The sequence below is a fragment of the Salvelinus sp. IW2-2015 genome, unplaced genomic scaffold, assembly GCF_002910315.2.
Source record: "Salvelinus sp. IW2-2015 unplaced genomic scaffold, ASM291031v2 Un_scaffold6681, whole genome shotgun sequence".
Classification (NCBI taxonomy): domain Eukaryota; kingdom Metazoa; phylum Chordata; class Actinopteri; order Salmoniformes; family Salmonidae; genus Salvelinus; species Salvelinus sp. IW2-2015.
In genome coordinates, this window is record NW_019947943.1 from 4,201 (window position 1) to 23,016 (window position 18,816).

At 44.7% G+C, this 18,816-nt stretch overlaps 1 protein-coding gene across 1 annotated transcript; it reads left to right on the top strand.

Moving 5' to 3' along the window:
- Window positions 1-2,010: 2,010 nt before the first annotated feature.
- On the top strand, window positions 2,011-17,074 carry LOC112079007 (copine-4-like). The gene is made up of 5 exons (XM_024145086.2): window positions 2,011-2,110; window positions 7,482-7,580; window positions 11,062-11,148; window positions 13,987-14,046; window positions 16,936-17,074. Exons 1-5 carry the CDS (start codon window positions 2,093-2,095, stop codon window positions 17,014-17,016), a joined length of 345 nt encoding a protein of 114 aa, XP_024000854.1. The 5' UTR covers window positions 2,011-2,092; the 3' UTR covers window positions 17,017-17,074.
- The last annotated feature ends 1,742 nt before the right edge of the window (window positions 17,075-18,816 follow it).

The following is an 18,816-nucleotide window of genomic DNA, read 5'->3' on the forward strand; positions in this document are numbered from 1 at the left end:
AGCTCGCATCCGCCTACAAGACATGGGTGCTTGCCTACGAGCTGTGAGGGGAACGGCACCTCCGCTACCTTCAGGCTTGATCAGCCCCTAACCCAAACAAGGCACTGGTTCATCCACCTCTGCCTGCTCGCCTCCCTACCTCGAGCGAAGGACATTCCCGCTCACCCATCAAAAACTGTTCGTGCTCTGTGGCACCCCAATGGTGGAACAAACTCCTCCTCACACGCGCAGCGTCAGCGGAGTCCAATCAACCACCTTCCGGAGACACCTGAAACCCCACCTTAAGGAATACCTAGGTAGATAAAGTAATGCCTTCTAACCCCCCCCCCCCTTAAAAGAGTTAGGATGCCACATTGTAAAGTGGTTTGTTCCACTGATAATCAGAAGCGTGAATGCAACCAATTGTAAGTCGCTCTGCGAAGAGCGTCTGCCTAAATGACTAAATGTAAATGTAAATGTAAACAGCCACGAAAAAATAGATGACACTATCATGAGATACCTCCACTTCAGGCGAGCAAAATCTAGAGACTTCCTTAGATTTCGTGCACCAGCTGTTGTTACTAATATTACACAGACCACCCTTTCTTTCGAAATTGTTGCTGTTCTATTTAGCCGTGCAGCGTAGAATCCCACCAGCTGAATGAATCCATGTCGTCATTCAGCCACGATTTGGTGAAAACATAAGATATTCAGTTTTTGATGTCCTGTTGGTAGGTATTCGTGATCGTTCCTCGTCTAATTTATTGTTTCAATGATGTACGCATTGGCAAGTAAACTGATGTAAGGGCAGAATTTCCCACTCGCCGTTGGCGACTTTACAAGCCACCCCGCCCTATTCCTCTATAAGCCTGCGTCTCTTTCTCTTTCCAAATGATGGGGATGTTGGCCTTGTCCAGGTTGTCGGGGGGGGGGGGGGGCTGGGGGCGGGGGGGGGGGGGGGAAGTACATCCGTGCGTCCCTCTCGTTGAAGAAAAAATCTTTGTATAATCCGAGGTGATGATCGCTGTCCTGATACCCAGAAGCTCTTTTTGCTGTAAGACATGCTGCAGAATCATGATGTACAAAATAAGTTACAAATAATGCAAAAAAAACGTAAAACAGCTGCCATTTCTTCCGGCGCCACTTACTGAGACAATTCCCGAATTGACATGGTCAGAATAACCCTGTCTCTCTGATGTGAGGAGTTGTGTTTTCGAAATGCAATCTGCAATTTGACATTTCTACTTCGTTGCCAAAAGGTTTGAGAGAACAATCTTATTCTACCTTCCCCCAGTGCATGCTCTTAATTAATAAGTCAAAGTACCAAGACAAATTGAAAGGCGTCTTAGGCTGTTTATTACTTAACGAGTGTCAACCTCAGGGACTGGAGTTATGGGATGAGGTACAGTTGTTCTTCAGCTAATTTACTTTGAGAATTTGGCACCCGTCTCGGAGTTACCAGAGATAACCCCCTACAGACTTGCATCACAAGACTCAGCTCTATCAATCATTGAACAGGAAGAAGAGAGACCAGCCTCTCAGGCAGAATTATAAGTGGCCCAGAGAGTAGATAGATGTCAGTACAGTATTATTCTATGTATAATATATATTCCATTGTAGATTACCTATACACACATACAGGAGCGTTTGTAGAGGACCTCAGTGTGTTGTTGACTTTGATAAACGCATGAATTTTGACCAACATGCAACCATCTTCCTCACAACAACGTTAGTTTGACCCACTTTCACAGTTTTTAGGGCCAAAGACTGTTGGAGGATATATGTGCAATCCCTCAGCATCATTAAGTGGTAGGTTGATGTATTTCTGAAAAGCCCACTGTTATCTTCTCGTGCAGGACTTTTTTAGTAAATCAGACCTTTTCTGGAGATCTTCAGGATGAACGATGACGACACGCTACAGCTGTGTGCACCAGAACAGAGGTAAGAACCAGCAGTCGTTTTGTGATTACAAACAGGAAATCCATCCAAATTACTTTTAGCCTTATTTACTTTTCTGCTTTCCTGTTTCACTCACAGACTGTTATGAACAACCTAAACCCGTGTCTGAGGGAAAACCTTTCAAGACTTCCCTGAATTCCCCTGCAGTAAGACCATGAACCGGCCTCTAAAGGTTATAGATGCTGTGTGTCTGATTGATTGTATGTTAATTGCTTGGCTCTTAGGTCTTCCTTGCCAGCCAAAGGACCTGATTGAGCACTTTTGCCACAGTAGTGGACTGACTGCAGCGTGAGCAACACTGATTTCGCAACCATGCCTCAATTCTTATAGCGTTGTCTACTAGATCAAAGGGAAGGGCTGGAACTAGGGAGGAAGGAGCTCTATAGCAGCGGTATTTCAACTCTTACCTCTGTTTCTGTTATACCTTAATTACTACCACCCACCTGGTGTCCCAGGTCTAAATCAGTCCCTATTAGTCTCTCCTCCTTCCCTCTATTCTTCATTCCCTCCTCTCAGTCAATCAGCCTGATTAGAGGAACAAAATGTTAAAAATGAACTGGCTTCAAGGGTCCAGAGTTGATTTGAGGGCTCTCTAGACGAATCATTTGTGGCTTGGCCTGATCATACAGGACCAAGACGGAGACGTCTTATTAGGACCAGGGATGGAAAGAGAAGGACTCTCCAAACCACCCCGCCTCACCACCTTTATAACTCTACCTCTTTCCTCCCTCTCAGTTCTCTTCAGGCCCCCCTCCCTCTGTCTACATGGTCTGCCATCTTTCCCCTTTTCCTTATGCCTGGTAATGTTATGGTATTAGGCCTTTTCCCCCCTTTTCTAAACTCCCTGGAATATCGAATCATTAAACTACAGTTAGGCTAAGGCGCTCCTGAAGGCCGCTCTAAACAAAATAAGACTTCTCATAAACATTTAGCACAACAATGGCTGCAGCAGTGTCTCATGTTTTAGGGGCACCGAGTCTCTCTCTCTCTCTCAAATTCAATTCAACTTCCAATCAATGACTTTTATGACATGGCAAGTTTTATTACTTACATTGTCAAAGTATTATACATATCGAAAAATTTAAATAAAAATATATATGTATACTAATACACAAAATATATATAATTTCTCTCTCTCTTCTCTCTCTCTCTCCTCTCTCTCTCCTCTCTGTTCTCTCTCTCGCTCCTCCTCTCTCTCTCTCTCTCTCTCTCTCTCTCTCTCTCTCCTCTCTCCTCTCTCTCTCTCTCTCTCTTCTCTCCTTCCCTCTTGTTCTTCATTCCCTCCTCTCCAGTCAAGGAGATAGAGAGGGTGTTGCTTGAACGGTGGGAGGGTTAAGCTCTCAATGGCCCCCCACCCCCAACTCCCCTCCCACCTACTCTTCCCCAAGTCCACACCTCTCCTCTTCATCCGCAATTTCAATTCACCCTGGGTTGCCACGGTGGACCTCGCTCTTAGGTATGAGTGATTGAGGTCACTGTGGTTGGATGTGTGTTGGTGGGCCAACATGATTAACCCAGAGGCAGGGAATACATGGAAGCAAAGAGATCCATTCACATATTAAACGTTGAAGGCTAGAAGACTGTTGACCTATTACTACCAACATTAACCGCACTACGGTATCGCAACCTTTTTGAAATAAGATTAGAATATAGAGCCACTGCTAAACAACCAGTCGTTTCAGGGAAAGAGCTTCCTGTTTGTCTGTTGGATGATCATGCCGGTGGACTGTGAGTCCCATGCTGCCTTGCCCACTAGGACCATAATAGTTAGCACATATGGTAGCATCTAATCTGAGGAAAACCCTTTCCAAGATAGGTAACTTCATAATGTAGCACCATAATAGTTGCCTCTAATAGTAAAATCATATAGTAGCACCATAATCATGAAGACCTATAAGGAAGCATTATAATATGTAGCACATAATGGTTAGCATCATAATAGTTAGACCATAATGGTAGCAGCATAATGGTAGCAGCATAATAGTAAGACATAGGTAGCATCATAATAGTAGACCATAATTGAGTAGCATCTAATGGTAGCATCATAATAGTAGATCATAATGTGCATCATAGTTAGACATAAGTATAGCATTCAAATAGAGACCCCTTGTAATCATAGGTTAGCATCATACATAGAGACCATAATGTAGCATCATAATGGGTGCATATAGTGACATAGGAGCATCATAAATGTAGCATTCATACTGAGGCATCATAAATAGTAGACCATAATGGTTAGCTCATATGATAGCATGACATAATGGTAGCATTCATAATAGTTAGACCCATAATGGTAGCATAAGTATTAAATAGTAGACTAATGTGCATCAGATAAATAAGACCAAATGGTAGCATCATGAAGGGTATATCATTAATAGGTAGACATTAATGGTAGCATATCATAGTAGACCATTAAGGTATGTCTAAGCAGCATCAATAATGCTTAGCTAGTGAGTCATAAGTAGACCTATTGGCATCATAATGCTAGCATATATAGCAACGACCTAATGTAGCATCATAATAGTAGACCATAATGGTAGCATCATAATAGTAGACCATAATTTGCAATCATAATTAAGCATCATAATAGGTAGCATCATTAAATAGTAGACCTAATTGGTAGCATCATAATAGTGGACCATAAGGTAGTCATACATAGTTAGCGTAATCATCTAATAGTAGCATATAATAAGACACATAATAGCTAGCACATATAGTAAGCATCAATGTAGATCCATAATGTAGCATCGAATATGCTTGCGTCACATCATATAGTAGGCATCATAATAGATAGACCATAATGTAGCATCATAATGAGTAGCTCATAATAGGACCATAATGTGACTCATAGGTGTAGCTCATGTAGAACATGTCAGGGACATTAATGTGACTATTGATCCAACGGTGTCATTGCTGGAAAGCAGCGACACATCGACGAGCAGCAAAGAGCATTGTTCCCAAACAACATCATTAGCACAGATACATATTCAGCCATACTCCTAACACAAAAACGAAAACCTTGCCAGCCAGGGCTATCTAAAAGTAATGTTTTTTAAATTACACCAAAGTCTGTGTGTGAAATGAAACGGTCTGCTGAAACTAACACATTGTGATGTGACATATGTAATGCTTAGAAAGGAGGGTAGTATGCCTTAAAAGTTCATCATCTTATTGAAATGTAAGAAGTTTTTTGAAGTTCTTTAGTAATTCAACTGCACACTTGAGTTGAGAGTATCAACCTCTAGAATCAATCCAAGTACGATGATGTCAGTGTTTCTGATTATCGAAGCAGAGTTTCCATATGACCCAGCTCTTCTAGTTCTTCTAGTTAATGAGGGAAAGCTAATGGTTTGGCAAGGGGGAAAAGATGAAAGTTCCCGCACTCCCCTTCAACCTCTCGCCCCCTGAATTCCTGCTTGTTAATTGGACAAACAGCGACCCCCAATTGGTTGGCCTTTTCACTAGAGGAAAAAGAGAGTCGTGTTGAGAAAGACACCAATTTAGCCCTCCTTGCCAAGCCCAATGAGGAGCTCACCGTCTACCTGGTGGGTATCTGGATGCGAGCTGAGAGACAGACCTTTAAAGGGAAAATGACCCTCTTTTGTCCTTTGCATTATTCATGCGTTATTAGGAGGAAAGTGGGGTTCTGTGGAGAGAGAGCGGATGGCTGACAACATGTGTCAAAGTCCTTCTGATTCCCTTAATCCAGTGTCAGTTTCCATTCCATAATATCCACTTAAGTATGAGCCGAGGTGTGTGTGTGGGGTGTGATGGATATTTTAGGGGTGGGGTGTATGTTGGGGATGTGTGGCTGGATGTGTTGTTAGGGGTGTGGGTGTGTGTGGTGGATGTGTGTTAGGGTGGTGATGTGTGGGTGATGTGGGTGGATGTGGCTGGATGTGTTAGGGTGTGGTGTTGTGGGTGGATGTGTGTTAGGGGTGGGGTGTGTGTGGGTGGATGTGTGTTAGGGGTGTGGTTGTGGGTGATGTGTAGCGTGTAGTGGATGTGGTGATGTTTGGATGTGTGGTGTGGGTCGTATGTGTGTAGTGGGGTCAGAAGGCAGTGATAGTGAATGATTCCCGTGGAGTAATATTGCCTCTAGTTTTAATAATAAAATGTCTTCCCTCCAATGGACTTTCAGAGATCGCTGTTAATGTTAGCTATGAATGTTCAGCATAGCTAATTTGCCTGGTCCAGTTAGTCTTCCCCTCTGCAAAATACAGCTGACAGATCTTTTTAAAGAAATGATGATAAAACGTGTGCTTAAAAATTAAATAAAAAATGTATAATGTTAAACAAATAAACATACACACACACACAAATTCAATGCTCTTGTCAGGATTCACCTAGCGGTCCATGATTTGGGGCTGTACAAATGTTTGATGTATTAGAATAATTGATTATGCTTATGTTATATTAATAGAAGGGGAGGGGTTATAAGACCCCTCCATCCTTACATTTAAGGGTCCTAGACTACAGATTAACAATATATATTTCATTGTATAGTTTTAGAATTGTTCCACAGTTGTTTTTCTCATTCACTCACTCAATGTGTGACTGAGACGGAACTCTGCAGGGGAGTGTGGGAGATAAGAGACTACTCAGACATTCCACAGTAAATCTACTTTGGGGAGGGGACATTTATTGCCTAGCTTTTAGATAAACACTGAAACTCTGTTTGTACAGCCATGGATGCAGGGCTTTGGGTCTCAGGAGTAAAAAGGTAATGACGTACGTCATGACATCACTAAGGGGGGACTTTGTTTAATAAAACAACTTGAGACCTTTTGTTTGGGCAGAACTTACTCAGAAACATGCGTGCTATGTTCCTGTTTGTCTGAATAGCATTAATAAAGGTTTTTGAATGATTTAATTAAAATATTGTCATAATCTTAATTCACCAATGAACCAATGATGACAAAGAAGGACGTAAGGAACGAACCCTAACACTCTCTCTCCTCTCTGTCTTATGTCAAAACCTTTCACATCCTCAATTCTATATTTCATGAGACTATTAAAACTCCAGCAATGTCGCCTTACTGATTTATTAATGGAAAGCATCACCGGGGAGTCTGCTCTAGTTTTCTGAAACTGGTCCCAGTGAGTTGTAACGAGTGTAAACACCAGAGGGAGGAGCTTTCAACCATGCCAGAATCTACATGACACCACATAGTTGGTCATATTCAGTTGGAGTCTTTTCAACTGCAGCATTCACAGATAGGTTAGGTGATGTTATCATTGACACCGTAGTATATTGATCATTAACTGAAGACCCTTTTCTAACCTACTCTTTCTCTCTCTCTCCCCTCCTCTCTCTCTCTCTTCCCTCCCCCCCTCTCTCTCTCTCCCTTCTCTCTTCTCTCTCTCTCTCTCTCCCCTTCTCTCTCTCTCTCTCTCTTCTCTCTCTCTCCCTCCCCCCTCTCTCTCTCTCTCCTCCCTCTCTCCTCTCTCCCCCCTCTCTCCCTTTCTTCCCTCTCTCTCCCTTTCTTCCCTCTCTCTCCCTTTCTTCCCTCTCTCTCCCTTTCTCTCTCTCTCTCTATCAGTGCACAGTGTGGGACTGGGACTCCAATGGGAAGCACGACTATATTGGTGAATATCAGGCCACATTCAAAGAGATGAGAGGGGCAATGGATGGGAGACAGGTAGGCTGTACAGGTGTTGTGTGAGTTTATAAGTGGGGTTGGCTGTCTTTTTCAGATAGTGTTGGTTGTTTTTCTTTTAGGTAGCGAGGGCATCAATCAGGTTTGTAAAATGATCATTTCTAGATGCCTGTCACGGATTCCCCAGGTACTYCTGCTCATTCCGTGCACCAGTTCCGGAGTTCTACATCACCGGCCTTCTAGGCTTCACTGAACTGTCTAATTACGCACTCCTGGTTACCATTTTCRCTGATTAGTAATTGTATATATGTGCCCTCTGTTCCCCATTGTCCTGGTCGATTATTGTTACCATGTCTGTTGGTCCTGTGAGTACCTGTGTTTTGGCGTTCTGTGTGTTTTATGCAATTGTTATTATGGGTCCTGTGCAGTGTAATTACTGGTCTCGTCCCGTACATTGTTATTCCGGGTTTCGTCCTTTGTATTTCTTAGAGGTTTAACCTCGTTCTTTTGTTTGGGTTAAATCCCTGTYTGTTTGTATACGTGTTTGTTTTGGACTTCGTCCCCGTGCCTGTCATGGCATGTTGTGTAATTTGGGTGGAGTATTAAAACCCCTTATTACGTATTCCTGCACTTGTCTCCAATCATATATACAATGTGACAACGCATCCATATCTTTTCATTATCATCATGCTTGTAGCATCTGGAATTTGTCGAATTAGAAGAAAAAAAAAGTCACAAAAGTCACAAACAATTTTTGGGGTGTACATCTATCTACCTAGTCATTTTACTAGCCCATCTGGAAACATGGTCATTACCATATACCTAAGACTTCTCAGACTGTAGGAATCACACTCTGATATGGTTCTGTACTCAATGCAATGTATCTCCAGATGATATGTCAGAGCAGAGAGAAAGTGGYTTAGAGAGGCAGAMCTCATGTGGGTTGCCGACTGGAGATTTGTTTTCATTCAACTCCTCTGAAGGTTTATCTAGCGTTCTCTCTGGGGGATGTGACCAGAGGGTAGCGTCCTCTCTCTGGGGGATGTGACCAGAGGGTAGTGTCCTCTCTCTGGGGGATGTGACCAGAGGGAGCAGTCTCTCTCGGGGGATGTGACCAGAGGGTAGTGTCCTCTCTTGGGGATGTGACGCAGAGGTAGGCTCCTCTCGTCTGGGGATGTGACCAGAGGGTAGCGTCCTCTCTCTGGGGGATGTGACCAGAGGGTAGCGTCCTCTCTCTGGCGGGCATGTGACCAGAGGGTAGCGTCCTCTCTCTGGGGATGTGACCAGAGGGTAGCGTCCTCTCTCTGGGGATGTGACCAGAGGGTAGTGTCCTCTCTCTGGGGGATGTGACCAGAGGGTAGTGTCCTCTCTCTGGGGATGTGACCAAGGGTAGTGTCCTCTCTCTGGGGGATGTGACCAGAGGGTAGTCGTCCTCTCTCTGGGGAGATTTGACCAGAAGGGTAGCCTTCCTCTCTCTGGGGACGTCGTACAAAATGCAAGTCGGAATGGGGCCATTTGGGGCTCAGGAATTTTTCTCCCCGGGGAGAGATACTTACTTCTCTCATTGGGTGCTGAGGATATTTCAGCGCTCCACAGGGAAGAGTAGGACGAGAAGCCTTCAAGGAAAAACCAAACAAATGACAATGGATCTCTCTCAGCCAGGAGCCTCCCCATCATCCGGTAGCCACCGTCTCCTCTTTCTCTCTCTCTGTGCCAGTGGAATTCAGAAATCAGCACTCTCTCCTTCACTGTATGGAGGACAAGAGTGTGTGAGAGTGAAAGTTCTGTCCTGCCTGGTGTGTTTGGGAAAGAATCCTTGCCGTTTCCTTCCAGCTCAGAATGCTTGGTAATGGATCCTTTGAGCCATGGTTAGTGCTATTCGGCATCCTTGGGACATTCGTACCCGAACCTTAACCCCTACCTTCACCCTAACCTTAACCATAACCCTTACCTTAACCCCTACCTTCACCCTAACCTTAACCATAACCCTTACATTAACCCCTACCTTCACCCTAACCTTAACCATAACCCTTACCTTAACCCCTACCCTCACCCTAACCTTAACCATAACCCTTACCTTAACCCCTACCCTCACCCTAACCTTAACCATAACCCTTACCTTAACCGTTTCAAATTTCTACTTCAATGGGGTGACATCATAGTTGGGACATCCCAAGGAAACCGTTAAAACTTTTCCGTTAAACCATGACTCTCAGTGATGTTTGATTTCAATTGAAGGCACTTTGATAAAGACAGATTTATTTTTTAGTCTTTTATTAGAGATCAGCCTTCATCACCACTTAAAGAGACAGTTTGAGGAGACTGTTTTAAGACATTTTAAGTTTTATGTTTGGTATTTACGAGTTCTGCATAATGCCTTTTGGTTTAAGCTATGCTCTAGTGTTTTCTTTTTAAAGGCATTTACCTAATGTCCAGAGTTTTGCAAACCGAACAGCTTCCCTTGGAACAAGAACAAGAAAGAATGCATTTAATTAGTCAACGTTCATGGTGAGGATGACAGGTGACGACCCGTACGGCCGTGCAACACTGGACGGCTCTCCTTCATCACGCCGACCGGCCCAGGCAGACAGCTGTGTCTTCATTAGCACACAAAAGGAGCTCCAGGCTGAGGCTTCTAGGCTAATTACATTACAATGTCGCTCACTTCGTAGTCTGAATAAACCCTACGGTGCTCTGGCCTCAAACGCAGCAAGCTTTTAAAGGCCGGTCACACCACTAATTGGCTCCTTCATGGAATTGAAGAAGACTGCAGGACATGCTGGCATTAAACCCGTTACAGTAAGGCCCATTTCATTAGACTCCAATGCCACATATGCTGTAGGATACACAAGGGTTGCTGACTCCTACTGAAATTGGTGATTTGGCTGATGGAGATATCTAGTTTTTTTACCCATTATCTGACAATCATTCATGGAGCTACAACTAGTTGGGTATCCACTTTTACAATAATGGTTATATAATCGGTTTTGTAAGCTAAAGTGAATGACTGAGAACAGCACGGACAGACTGTCCCTGAGACGATTAGGTGACTGATGTTTTGTTTTTCTCTCCCATGACCCTTAGAGGAAAAGTTGTGGATTTTAACACAGGAGTTGTTTTCTGTTTTTGAGCAGCAGATTGAAATGACTGGGRTAATCTGTACAGTCATGAACGGATAACACTCCCCTCATTAATGACGAACAAACGATCCAGAAACCGAACCTCATCAGGCTGTTGCTTGGATTTGCTAATTATTCTCCCTAACACGCTCCACAGTACCATTTCCTTGCCACTTCTCATTGCGATGGTGGATCATATTGTTTTTCTTTCACTCCATTGTCTGGCCTCCACTATCATCGTTCCATGTTATCCAATGGGACGATATAGTCTATCAATTCTGTCTTTTTTTAATGATGCTTTTAATCTCTGTTTAGCACAGTCAGTCTCCCTCCACCAAGTCACATACTGTAGGGATGATACTGTACTTATTGTGATAGTGTTTTTTATATTTGATCAACGCCAGGTCCAATGGGAGTGTATAAACCCCAAGTATCAGATCAAGAAGAAGAATTACAAGAACTCTGGTATCGTCATTCTCAATCAGTGCAAGGTGATTCACGACTCGCTCTCATTCACACACTCATTCCATCCTTCCTCCGCCCACCACTTTCTCTAACCTGATGTTCTAAGTCTCATTGGCAGACGGTTCCAGAACATTTATCATCCTGTTGCTGTTATGGATGTGAAGGACGGTTGTGATCAGATGGAATCTGACTAATATGACATTTCTTCCATCTGCTGAACCCACAGATGGCCTTAAAATTTGTGTCATTTTGGGGACAACTATGTCTGCATGGAGACACTGTGGAATAGCTAATGTTGTTTTTAATTGCAACATATTCCTATTAAATAAGTGCTGGCCTTTCTCAGTGTCTTTATTGGCAGATTGCTGACTTAACCAAGACGATCTATTATATTGAGAAGATAGTCGAGTGACCGCTCCAACAAAGGAAATAAACTCAGCAAAAAAAAGAAATGTCCCCTTTTCAGGACTCTGTCTTCAAAGGTAATATAGTTAAATATCCAAATAACTTCCACAGATCTTCATTGTAATGTTAAAACACGGTTTCCCATGCTTGTTCAATGAACCATAAACAATTAATGAACATCACCTGTAATGGTCGCTGAGATCCGGTCCGGCTGGGATCGCTATGGAAGACGCTGTCATGACGCATGCAGGAGCAAATGAGTCGATGGGACAGTGGTGACGATCGGGAACAAGACGCGTCGAATCCCGCGGCAGGCAAAGCAAGGCCGCATGAGTGTGACCGATAACCGCCCAGCACGGCAGAAACCACGGGCAGCAAGCCGAACGGCTGGCTTAGGCACCCCCGGTTCCATCAGCAGCGGAATCCACCCCGACGTCACCAACAAAACAAAAACAAAAACTCCTGGACCGGCTGGCGAACAAGAACTGACGATCCGTCTGAGGCCCGACGTTGGATGGGCGCCTTCCGACGCAACTGGGGCAAGGAAACCTCTCGAGCCAGCTAGGGCGTGGAAGCACGACAAGCTGGCTAGGCACCCCCGGTTCCATCGGTGGCGACTCAGAGCCGATGCCACCATACCAACCGGAACGCCAGTACTCCCCGATGCTTCGTATGTTGGCTGCTGCATTCTGCACATGAGTTGACGCTGGAGAGACGAAGCAGGTACGGGGAGTAAAACATTTAATAAATAACGGACATGGAACGAGACAGGAACAGCGTCAGAAAACTAATACTAAGGATAAAAAACAATACAATGCAGCAGGAACAGAGCTGGGGAACTGACAAATATAGGGGAGGAAATTAACAAGTGATAAGTGAGTCCAGGTGAGTCCAATAACGCTGATGCCATGACAAGGGAAGGCAGGTGTGCGTGATGGATGGCAGGAGTGCGTGATGCAGGGCAACCTGGCGCCCTCAAGCGCCAGGGGAGGAAAGAGCGCGGAGCAGACGTGACAGTACCTGCGGACAGTGTGGAGCAAACAACTGCCCGAGTTACACCAGGAACGCACAATCCCTCCGTCACTGCTCAGACTGTCCGCAATAGGCTGAGAGAGGCTGGACTGAGGGCTTGTAGGCCTGTTGTAAGGCAGGTCCTCACCAGACATCACCGGCAACAACCCTATGGGCACAAACCCACCTTCGCTGGACCAGACAGAACTAGCAAAAAGTGCTCTTCACTGAGCGTTACACGAGGGCCTGTACTCTGGAGCGGGATCAATTTGGAGGTGGAGGGTCCGTAGTGGTCTTGGAGGATGTGTTACAGCATCATCGACGAGCTTGTTTTCTCCTCGCATGACAATGCCACCAGCCATACTTCTCGTTCTGTGCGTGATTTCCTGCAAGACAGGAATGTCAGTTTATGCCATGGCCAGTGAAGAGCCCGGATCTCAATCCCATTGAGCACGTCTGGGACCTGCTGGATCGGAGGGTGAGGGCTAGGGCCATTCCCCCCAGAAATGTCCGGGAACTTGCAGGTGCCTTGGTGGAAGGAGTGGTAACATCTCACAGCAAGAACTGGCAAATCTTGGTCAAACCATGAGGAGGAGATGCAGTGCAGGACAGCAATCACTTGGGATGACATGACGGACACAGTAACGACCACTTAGAATGCAGCTGGTGGCCACACCAGATACTGACTGTTACTTTTGATTTTGACCCCCCCCCCCCCTTTGTTCAGGGACACATTATTCAATTTCTGTTAGTCACATGTCTGGGGAACTTGTTCAGTTTATGTTTCAGTTGTTGAATCTTGTTATGTTTAAACAAATAATTGCACATGTTAAGTTTGCTGAAAATAAACGCAGTTGACAGGTGAGAGGACGTTTCTTTTTTTGCTGAGTTTACATGTTCTCAAAGATGGGAGGCAGGTGGGAGGAGCCGAGATAAAGTGGGACCATTCTAGCTAATGAGAGGGCAGATACGTGTGTGAACAACAGGCACAACTAATTCATATTTCTAAAGTTGCCGGAATGCCACGTTCATCCACTTATATAATTTGTAACAGCCTAAACATTATTTAACTTCTGTTAGATTAAATAAGCCTCACGTAATTTGACAAGCTCTCATAGACCAAAAAAAGGCTTATCTCACGTAGATAGATTTTGTTGCCGGAGTAAATCCCCACTTTGCATCTTCCTCTCTGATATTTCCCAACACTGGCCAACATGTGACACCAGTTGTAACAGAGACATAATGGACAACACACACAGCCAGCTGCTTTCTCAAAGCTAATGGCTAACATGCTGAACTAGCTGCTTTGTAATAGGCTGGAATAAGGGATAAGATGCTCCTAAGTGGTCAGTTACTGTGTCCGTCATGTCATCCCCAAGTGATTGGTGCCAATTCTCACTGTGGATAGCTGAGGTCCCCCGCCCTCAACTGCTGTCTCCCATCCACAGATCATCAAGATGCACTCCTTCCTGGATTACATCATGGGAGGCTGTCAGATCCAGTTTACAGTGAGTTCACACTGACACTCACACTAACATGCATGACTCACACATTCACACACAGGATGCCAAAATCTATTCAAATACACACAATAATGCATATGACATTTAAAAAATGGCACTTCCCTCATTATTCTCTTTTTAGTTGGGTGACGTATATGTGACAGACTGGGTTTTAACCAGGGTCATCTGTGTGRCACCAGTTAGCCTGCCGAGCTTAAGCCTAGGCATTAGCTTAGGGAGCTTACATAAATAATCCTKTTTTGTTCTGATAGTTAGAATGGTTCATTTTCACCACCTGGGAAGCAAACCTCTGCCATTAGCTGCAGCTTTTCAAGAATCCCTTTCTCCAAGCTGTGAACACGTGGGTTCTAATTATCTGTTGTTRTTCTGGCTAAGTGATGCCCTCTGCCCCCTGCCTGTAAATAGTGTTTGTGTGAAACTACGTCTCAAGGGAGGTCTTATTGAGGTACACTTAATTGACCAGGAAGTGTTTGCTCTTATGACACACTAACTTTTCCTTTTATTCCTACCACCTAAAAGGCGACCGTGGTTGATGTTGACATTTAAATGGGCTCCATACTTCCTTCAGATCCCTTGGCGAGAGTGTTAGGCTCTCTCTCTGTGCCAGGCTGAACAACAGATGAGAAACGTTCTGCCTCTAACCGTTTCTAACGAGGAACAATGTATCCATAGATCACAGACGTGAGAGAAAGAATCAAAGAGATGACTGACTTTAAATGAGGAGAAAAAGAATAAGAGATGACAAAAGAGAGGGGGGGGGGGGGACAAGCCCACCAGAGTAGAAGAGGATAGCAGAGCAGACAGAGTGGGATGGTATATGTGTCAGAGTGAGTGAGAGGTGTAAAGGAAAGTTGGGATGGTGTATGTGTCAGAGTGAGTGAGAGGTGTAAAGGAAAGTTGGGATGGTGTATGTGTCAGAGTGAGGGAGAGGTGTAAAGGGAAGGTGGGATGGTGTATATGTGTCAGATGAGGGAAGAGGTTGTTAAAGGGAAAGTGGATGGTATATGTGTTTCAAGTGAGGGACGAGGTGTAAAGGGAAGGTGAGTGGTGTATGTGTCAAGAAGTGAGTGAGAGGTGTAAAGGGAAAGTGGATGGTGTATATGTCCAGAGGTGAGGGAGAGGTGTAAAGGGAGGTGGATGGTGTGTGTCAAGAGGAGGAGGAGGTGGTTATAAAGGGAAGGTGGGCATGGTTGGTATGTGTCACGAGTGAGAAGGTTAAGGAAAAGTTGGGATGTTATATGTGTTCAGAGTGAGGAGAGGTGTAAAAGGGTAAGGTGGATGGTGTATGTGTCAGAGTGAGAAGGTGCTAAAGGGAAGGTGCGGATGGTTATATGTTCAGGAGTGAGGGAGAGGTTGTAAGAGAAGGTGGATTCGTTGTATGTGTCAGAGTGAGTGAGAGGTGTAAAGGGAAGTTGGGATGGTTGTATATGGTCAGAGTGAGGGAAAAGGTGTAAAGGGGAAGGGGTTGTGGGATGGTTATTGTGTCAGAGTGAATGCGAGTTGTAAAGGGAAAGTGGGATGGTGTTATGTCAGAGTAGAGGGAGAGGGCTTCATAAGGGAAAGTGGGATGGTTGTGTGTCAAGTAGTGAGGGAGATCGCGGTGTAGAAGGGAAGGTGGGATGGCTCGTCAAATCGCTGTCAGAGTAAGGAGCGTGAAAGAGCAAGGTTCGGCGATGCGCTATCGATTGTGTGTCAGAGTGAGGGAGAGCGTGTAAAGGGGAACGGTAGGATGCGGTGATTATGTGCAATGAGTGAGAGGCTGAGAAGGTGGGAGTATAGTGTGTCAGAGTGGTAGACTAACGGAGGTATAGAGCGCAGTTGTCAGAGTGAGGGAGAGGTGTAAAGGGAAGGTGGGATGGTGTATATGTCAGAGTGAGGGAGAGGTGTAAAGGGGAAGGTGGATGGTATATGTGTCAGAGTGAGGGGTGTAAAAGGGAAAGTGGGATGGTGTAATGTGTCAGAGTGAGGGAGAGGTGTAAAGGGAAGGTGGGATGGTGTATGTCAGCGTGAGGGAGAGGTGTAAAGGGAAGCGTGGGATGGTAATATGTGTCAGAGTGAGGGGTGTAAAGGGAAGTGGGATGGTGTATATGTCAGAGTGAGGGAAAGGTGTAAAGGGAAGGTGGGATGGTGTTCATGTGTCAGAGTGAGTGAGAGGTTAAAGGAAGGGGATGGTGTATATGTCAGAGTGAGGGAAGGTGTAAAGGGAAGGTGGGATGGTATATGTGTCAGAGTGAGGGGTGTAAGGGAAAGTGGGATGGTGTATACTGTGCAGAGTGAGGGAAAAGGTGTAAGGAAGGTGGGATGTGTATGTGTCAGGAGTGAGTGAGAGGTGGAAAGGGAAGGTGTTGATTGGTGTATATTGTTCAGAGTGATGGAGAGGTTGTATAAGGAAGGGTGGCATGGTGTATATGTCAGAGTAGGGAAAGGTGTAAAGGAAGATGGGATGGATATGTGTCAGAAGTGAGCGGGTTGTAGAAGGGAAGGCGTGGGATGGGTGTATGTTCAGAGTGAGTGAGTGAGAGTGTAAGGGAAAGGTGGGATGGTGTATTATGTCAGAGTGAGGGAGAGGTGTTTAAAGGGAAGGGGGATGGTATATGTGGTCAGAGTTGGAGCGGTGTAAAAGGGGAAAGTGCGGATGTTGTATAGTTTCAGAGGTGAGGGAAGGTGTAAAAGGGAAGGTGGGATGGTATATGTGTCAGAGGAGCGGTGTTAAGGCGAAGTGGGGATGGTGTAATGTCAGAGTGAGGAAAGGTGTATAAGGGAAGTGGGATGTGTATGTGTCAGAGTCGAGAGGTTGTAAAGCGGAAGGTGCATACATTTTGAGGTTAATTTGGAGTTCAAACTCCCCTTTGATTGCCACTTGGTCTTTCCCAGGTAGCTATTGATTTCACCGCCTCGAACGGGGATTCCTCAAACACAGCTGCTCCTACACTACATCCACCCATACCAGCCTAACGAGTACCATCAATAGCTCTGGTCGCTGTCGGGGAGATCTGCCAGGATTTACGAACAGGTGAGGGCCAATCCACACTCAGCCATTCGTTAACGAAGGTATTATGTAAAATGTTGTGCAATGGACTGTTGCTCGTGACTTCAATGTTGACTTCCTCCTCTCCTGAAAAAATTACTTTTCAAAGTTTGTGTGTGAAAGTTTCCTCTAGTTGTCCAGTGACTCAGAGGTTAATGTAAAGAGAAGTCATTCAGAGCCATGTAGTCCTGGGTCGCCAGCAGAAATGGAACTTGTTTATGGGCATGTGTTCAGATAACAAATCCCTGGCTCAAGAGTCATTGCCTCGTTAAATTCTAATAGTTCTTTTTTTCTTTGTCCCTGCATGCATTTCAATCCCAGTACAAAATGTTCCCAGCGTTTGGCTTCGAGGCTCAAGATTCCGCCCGACTTCAAGGAAATTTCCAACCATATTTTTCTAGAGTTGGGCTATGGCTTCAGGCCTCAGCAGTGTGTTGCGTAATCACTCCTGTGACCAGATGAGACGAGTGTGAGACTCTGGCTCCTGCCTCCTTGCTTCGTGTAGTGATTATGAAAAGGCCCGCGCTGGCCTCGCTGGCCCCCGCTGGCCCTCGCTGGCCTCCCGCTCTTTGCTCTGTTCTTCCACACAGAATGGCCTGTCCAGCCAGGGTTCTTTACTGCTGGTTGACTTTCTGAGTCACTAAACTGTGACCAGCATGAAATAGTTTGACATATCTGCCTGGGTGACTGGTGCTACCGCTGGCTGACACATGAATGCTGCCTCTGTCCAGAGAGGAGGGGAGGGGGGGTACCATGGCTCACAATTATGCTAATTATCCAACCCACAAAAATGCATCAATCGACTTTTTAAATTTGATTGTGTGATTGATTGCTTCTGGCCAACTCTGTGTTAGTGTGCGTGTGCTGTGCTGTGTGTGTTGTTGTGTGTGTGTGCGTGTGTGTGCGTGTGTGTGCGTGTTGTGTGTGTGTGTGTGTGTGTGTGTGTGTGTTCCTTTGTGCTCACTGTTCCATCGAGGGGTTGATGCAATAGTCATCTTTTTTCATCTTCCTCCAGGTTTCTCATCGATTTTTGCAGTTGATTTTAATGAGGAAAACCAGAATGTGGCAGGGTAGGTGCTTCGCCTTCCAAACGATTAGAGGTTTCACCCTGGCCTTTGAAAATCAGGACTGTCAAAATGCTTCATTTTCAAAATACTCATCACCAGCTCTGGGGTGGGGTGGTTACTTGCCACTGAATAACTATTAAATATTAAAGCACAAATCTACCTTTAATAACACATTAACCAGATAATTAAACTACTTATTATAAATTAGTTAAAACCACATATACTTAACTCAGATAAATAAACTACATATATTTAAAACACATTAACCAGATAATGAAGACTACATATATTTATAACACATTAACCAGATAATACAAACTGACATATATTATATAACACATTACCAGATAATAAAACCACTAATTATACACATTAAATAATAAACCTATATAACACATTAACCAGAATATAAAACCACATCACATTAACCAGATCTAATAAAACCACATTTATCTACCGTTCTCTCTTCATGCGGCCCAAACACTTGTTGGGATGCATCAATAAAAAGTTTTACAGTGAGTCTACAGTCGTCAGAATCGAAACGGTTTAAGAAAATGTTGAAGCAGCCAAAGGTGACCTGTATAATAGTTCCACAAGACGGCCTAGATTGAAAGCTGCTGTCATCGCACACCACAGGGATTCACGTAATTCTCTCTCTTT